The 6,742-nt window shown below is 43.4% G+C and overlaps 1 protein-coding gene across 1 annotated transcript; it reads right to left on the reverse strand.

Moving 5' to 3' along the window:
- Nucleotides 1-2,326: 2,326 nt before the first annotated feature.
- Nucleotides 2,327-6,320, reverse strand: LOC135263611 (small ribosomal subunit protein uS11). The gene is made up of 5 exons (XM_064351860.1): nt 6,215-6,320; nt 5,078-5,231; nt 4,189-4,350; nt 3,958-4,034; nt 2,327-2,436 (listed from the first exon to the last, which is right to left on the reverse strand). Exons 2-5 carry the CDS (start codon nt 5,224-5,226, stop codon nt 2,369-2,371), a joined length of 456 nt encoding a protein of 151 aa, XP_064207930.1. The 5' UTR covers nt 5,227-5,231; nt 6,215-6,320; the 3' UTR covers nt 2,327-2,368.
- Nucleotides 6,321-6,742: the final 422 nt, after the last annotated feature.

Consider the following 6,742-nt stretch of genomic DNA (forward strand, 5'->3'; position numbering starts at 1 on the left):
AAGTGGAGACAAATACACTACTCTAAAATGCAAAACAACGAACATCCATTTAATTTCTCTCTTCCAGTCTTAAAACGACGCAGGTTTCTGCCTGGCAAAGCCACTCGGACCCATCAGTACATTTAGCGCATTCTGCTGTTCCCTTCACCAACAGCCACATACTGTAAACTGTAAAGAATGCGCTGCTTAAATCCCAGGAGGAAACAAAATTTAAAATGTACTTCTGGCACCAGTTTACCTTGGCACAGAGTCAATAAAAACTAATTTAAAAAAGAAAAAGAAAAAATCCAAACGACACACCTTCAGCTCAGAATCTGAGCACAGTAGCTTTAACGGCAGCCTTTAAAATGGGTCAAAGCATACTGTACACAATTAAATACAAAAATATAATTTGAGAATTTCCTGTCTGAACTTTTAAAAGAGAATCGACCCTGAAGGTGTGATCAAAACGTGAAACTGAAAGCCAAAAGCCACAAATAATTAGTTGCATTCATGAGTGAAGAATTCTTTCTAGATTAAAAATAAGCTGTCAGGCTGGTAACTGATTTTGGAATACAACTGGTACAAGCAGTTCAACAACCGTGCAATGTGAATGTGAAACGTGAAAATGAGAAAAATAACCACACCTGATAAGAATTTTGATAAAATTCCACCAAAACATTAGTTTCACATTAACCTACTCTAAGGTTACAAGTGATGTCATTGCCAATGCAGCAAATTCATTGGCAGAGACAGAAAATGTGATAATGAACGCTTTGATGAAAACAGTTTAATCTTGTTTTTTGTGTGTGTGTTCATTTTCAGATTTTTCATAGAAAACGGATGAAATAAATTCAGGTCAGGTCAGTGTTTCTCAAAATCGGTCTTGCAATACCACTGCACATGTTGGTTTTTGTTCCAACCACAATTGCAATTCCAGAATTTTAACAAGGTGCTTTTCAGGTATACAGGGATTGTTTACCCTCATAAACCACATTTTGTCAGCAATAACTAAGTAATGCATGAAAAATAAATGCCCCATATTCACAGTGTGCTATATATATATTTCATGAAGCGAAGTAAAAAGAAAAGGCTTTGACTGATCAAATTGAAGACCAAGGTTGAATCAATGGGCCCAATTGCTGAAAGAGTGGAAACATGGCCAAAGAAACGAACCTTTTGGCAGATAATGAAGAATTCAAAGACAAAGCAAATTGCCACAAGCCAAACCTGCATGGTGCCAAGTTTCTGGGGAAATGAATATGAAAGAACTTAAATGTGTTCAGTAACTAAATGAGGAGTCTATTGATTCACCTCAGTCTTTATTTTTTTTAAACTACCTTTTCATTTAATTGATTCCAGTATAGCAAAATAGGACCAAATGTGGGAATTCATTCTTTATGGTTTCCATAGCTATAGCCTATTTCTGATATAATGTGGTTTAAGATGGTAAATAATCCCTCGAGATATAAAAATCAACTAACTAATAAAAAAATAACAGCTTGTTAAAATACTGGGAAACCAACTGTGGTTGCAAAAAAACTAGCATACAGTGACAGGCCAGGACCGAGTCTGAAAAACACTGGGTTAGACAAATGCAAAAACAAAATTCATTTTGGATCGTCGTAACAAATCTAGTTGCCATCTAGTGGACATATACAGCATAACACACATTAAATGGATGGACTGCATTTATATAGCGCTTTTATCCAAAGCGCTTTACAATTGATGCCTCTCATTCGCCAGAGCAGTTAGGGGTTAGGTGTCTTGCTCAAGGACACTTCGACATGCCCAGGGCGGGGTTTGAACCGGCAACCCCAACTGCCAGACAATCGGTCTTACCTCCTGAGCTATGTCGCCCCCCATTAAAATGGTTCAGCAGTTTGTTGGAGGACCACTGTCCAGCTCCACATCACCACGTTGCCCATAATCACCTCGATGGCAGATAATGTGCAAATGCCACATTGGCCCAAGGGTCTGGACCAACCACCCTCCCCCTCATGCCTTGTGCCTGGGCTCTGCTCCCCCCATCCCCAGGCAAACTAAGAGGGACACACAAACCTGTCCAAATCTTGGCACTTCAGGCCAGTACTACTGGGCCTGTTCCACAAAGCAGTATTGCAGAGTTAGTTGGTTAACTGCACCAAGTAAACGCCGCCCACATCTGGAACATGGACTGAAGTAAAAAGAGCCGTGCCAGGATTTACTCAGCAGTTATCCAGCTACCTCAGTAATTCTGTTTTGTGAAATACACCACTTGTTCTCATGTCGCCGCCGCCGCAGGTTTACCAGAACTCACCATCTCTGAGTGATTTAACTAAAACGATGAAGAAGCATGACACTGAAGAACTGGAAATGACTTTTTATTGAGGCGCAGAAAATAAACAGTTTACAGACGACGCCCACGACGCCCGCCCTTCCTGCGGGTGCTGTCCGAGGGAATCGGGGTGACGTCCTCTGCAAGAGAAATGTGTGCGTTAGCGCCTGGCGCGTTACGGCACAGTGCCCAGACCTTTACCTGTGCTTGGGTAGAGGTTTCTGAGCAAGTAAACAACCTCCAGAGGCCACATCAGAGTGGGTTACAAGTGCAAAGCCCACAGCGGGTTAACCTGCCGATACAACAACCAAACAATAACGACCCCTAATATTTCAAATCTCTTCTACTGTAGAGCTGGAGCCAGGACTGTACAGACTACCCTTACTGCCCTGTAGAGCTGGAACCAGGCTGGTCCCCTATACCCTGTTAGAGCTGGAACAAGGCTAGCCCATTATAGTCCTTTAGAGCTGGAACTAGGCTGGTCCACTATACCATGTTAGAGCTGGAACCAGGCTAGCCCATTATAGTCCTGTAGAGCTGGAACCAGGCTGGCCCATTATACCCATTAGAGCTGAAAACAGGCTGGCTCATTATACCCCCTTCCCACTGGAGCTAGAACCAGGCTGGTTCATAATACCCTATTAGAGCTGGAACCAGGCTGGTTCATTATACCTCATTAGAGCTGGAACCAGGCTGGTTCATTATACCCTATTAGAGCTGGAACCAGGCTGGTTCATATCCTATTAGCTGGACCCGCTGCCATTAAGTCCTGTAGACTGGAACCAGGCTGGCCATTAACCCATTAGAGCTGGAACCAGGCTGGTTCATTATACCCCCTTCCCACTGGAGCTAGAACCAGGCTGGTTCATAATACCCTATTAGAGCTGGAACCAGGCTGGTTCATTATACCTCATTAGAGCTGGAACCAGGCTGGTTCATTATACCCTATTAGAGCTGGAACCAGGCTGGTTCATTATACCCTATTAGAGCTGGAACCAGGCTGGTTCATTATACCCTATTAGAGCTGGAACCAGGCTGGTTCATTAACATGTTTAGAACTTAAAGCAGGCACGTTCATAGCAATACGTTGTCAAAGCTCAATGATTCAGCCTGATGCAGGAAAAGAACAGGTCTATATCAGCACACCATGCTGCAATAGTCCTCTCCCAATCTGCATGGTGTAACGGAGTGTGGCACAGTGGGTAAGGAACTGGGCTTGTAACCGAAAGGTCGCAGGTTCGATTCCCGGGTTGTAAAAAAGTTGTGTAAGTCGCTCTGGATAAGAGCGTCTGCTAAATGCCTGTAATGTATAATGTAATGTAATGTAACATGCTTGTTTGTAAAATGTCCCTAAAAAAGTCACACCCTCAACAAAGTGCAATGAAAACAAACCTTTGTCAAGATCACAACCTCACACCCTAGCAAAGCAAGTGGAAATATACATATTGGAATTTAGAATAACCTAAAAGGAGAAACAATTTCAGACTGCACATAGACTTCATAGACTTTCCCTTTCGAAATGACAAAGTGTGTTGATAATATAGCAAACAGCGATGGATATCCTAACCCAAAACCCGTTTTTATCACATCCGTCCAGTTTCAGGACGTGTTCCACAGGCTAGGGTGACGTGATGGCGTCACGCAGTTGCGCTCGGTCTTACCGATGCGGCCGATCTTCATGCCGGATCGAGCCAGGGCTCGGAGAGCGGACTGCGCCCCTGGTCCAGGAGTCTTGGTTCTGGAATGAAGTGGCACGGTCAGAGAGGCTGAAGCCGAAAGAGCACCCGGGCCTGGTTTACCTGGACAAGCGGAAATAACGACTGGCTCCGAGTATGTGTATGTGTATGTGTGTGTGTGTGTGTGTGTGTGTGTGTGTGTGTGTGCCAGCTCACCTGTTGCCCCCCGTGGCCCTCAGTTTGATGTGCAGGGCGGTGATGCCCAGCTCCTTGCACCTCTGGGCCACGTCCTGCGCTGCCAACATAGCGGCGTAGGGGGAGGACTCGTCTCTGTCTGCCTTCACCTTCATCCCGCCCGTCACGCGGCAGATCGTTTCCCTGGAGACGTTTGGGGGGGGGGGGGGGTGAGCTCAATTACTCGGGGCACAGCACAGGGAAGCTCCGGCATTCACATTGTTGTTTACCACAGACTTTTTTGCAATACAACCTAGCATTTGACTTATTTCCTAAAATTTAATTGTTTACCTAAATAGTGTGTATTATAGAAAGATGCTCCTCTATCCCTGAGAGGTTAACATTCCCTAGAAGAATCAGAGTACACACAATATTCCAGTAAATAGTGCTATGAGAATCCTGCAGGCTACATAGTTCAGGTTTCCAAAACAAGGACTGCGGAGTGCACTGGACTAAACAAAGAAAGACAGGTGCTGTCAAGCTGACTTACATTCTTGAAATCTGCCTGCCTCACATGCCAAACATCTACAAACCAAAGGTGCCTACACCATCCTCAGGCACATCACGCACATACATTACATCATCTATCAATTACTTCCATCCCTGAGAGGTTAACTACCTCACTCAAGGCTAAAACAGCAGCCAGTCTTACGGTTTCAACCATCAACCAGATGGTTAAAATTGCTCCCTGCTCAAAATGCTACCGAGACAACCCGTATGGACATGTACTTTTAGATTACCGTACTTTGACATTACCGTTTCAGGTTTAGTACCTTGCTCAAGGGTGCAAGAACAGTGGCACTCTAGGCATCTGAAACTGCATGCACCACATACTGCCCCACAACCCAGGGTGGGGGGAGAGACAACTTACTTGCCGGAGAGGTCAGTGACGTGGACAAAGGTGTCGTTGAAGGAGGCGAAGATGTGGCAGACCCCGAAGACATTCTCGCCCTCGGCGACCTGGGGCCCCAGGCTGATCACCTGCTCTTCCTTCTTTTCCTTACCCTTACGAGGTGCCATTGTTGCTGCCAACACAACGCACACAGCATCCTTATTCAGTTTGTGCCGTTTGTACACGAAGCAAAGAAAACCACCTAAGATGCTATTCAATTAAGTTAAAAAATTAACTTAAGTTCTCAATTGCCAATAAATGTATGCAGGTGGAACTTATTGGTTTTCTGACCAGCGCCACTTGAGCCAGTCACAAATCCATTCACTTAACTAATGTTCGTAGTAAGCAAACTGCGGGCTGCATAACCTCAGTGCGTCTATGGGGAGTGAAGACATTGTTTTACTTTAAGTACATGGTCTACCCAGATAGCAAGCAACCAAAGACCTTTTTTGTGTGGGCCAAGTCGGTCTTTCAATTCTTTAGAAGAGGAACGTTAGAAATGCATCCAACAAGCTAGCTAGTTCAGGCTTGCTAACCGGCCAGTGAGGTAAAGACAGTACGTCTGCAGCAAAGTTTGCCTTTGGCTAATGTTTGGACGTTGGCTATTAAATTTCAAATCGAAAATGAATTTTTGGAGACACACAAGAGTTGAACGAACTATTAGCTACATTTCTGGCCTTTACTCTGCCAGATATGAAACGGTTCACCAAGCTAACACTGGCGAGCAAGCGCAACTTATTCAAACAAAGTTGACTAGCAAGCAAGCTAGCGACTACAATACAATATGCTTTACCAAACCTTACAAAGTTTATATTACTAAAATTAGCCGCAAAATCTTCAAAACAAAAGCACGGAGAATAAATGACACATTCAGACCAACCAGTATCTCACAACACGCAGTGATCAATGAATTCAAATAGGGGCCATGCTAGTGATATAGAGCAGACACATCCCTAAACCAAGACAGCTAAAAAATTATGTTCAGCGCAAAACAAGCAAAAATGGAATGACAATCCAAAAGATTTCGAATTAATCGTTTATATAACACAAATGCCGGACATCTGCCATATCGTATCACAACAGATTAAACTGGATAAAAATGTAGAGATTACATACCTAAGTGTGTCTCCGCGAGCAGCCGAAACCGGAAAGAAGGATCAAAAGCAACCGGTTCAAAGTTGAGCACTGTATCCCGGAAGTGAATCTAAAATTCACACTGAAGATTACATTTTCAATAGCGAAGTCCACAACATTTATACTTTTTGTCCCCAGGCAATCATTCAAATCATCACAGAAAGCTTTGCTGTAAATACAGTGGGGAAAAAATATGGTGTGTTGTCTGTTTGTCATCTTGACAGAAGGAGCAATCATTTTGTTCAAAATTAAATCTTAATCTGTGGTATTCTTTTGATAGGTAGTTAGCTGAATACCATTCATCATTTTAAAGTGGAGCTCATTCCATTTCTGGTCTCATGGGAATCTTTAAAAAACGTGTGCATAATGTTGAACTGTTGAATGAATACAAATAGACTAAATGTATTCGGGATTAGACGGTATAGTTCTTTTGTAAAGCAGTTGCGGATTGATTTGTTTGCTTTTTATCAATGAGGTGGAGGCCATTAATATGAATATGGGGAAAATCAG

Source organism: Anguilla rostrata, chromosome 9, assembly GCF_018555375.3.
Source record: "Anguilla rostrata isolate EN2019 chromosome 9, ASM1855537v3, whole genome shotgun sequence".
Taxonomy (NCBI): domain Eukaryota; kingdom Metazoa; phylum Chordata; class Actinopteri; order Anguilliformes; family Anguillidae; genus Anguilla; species Anguilla rostrata.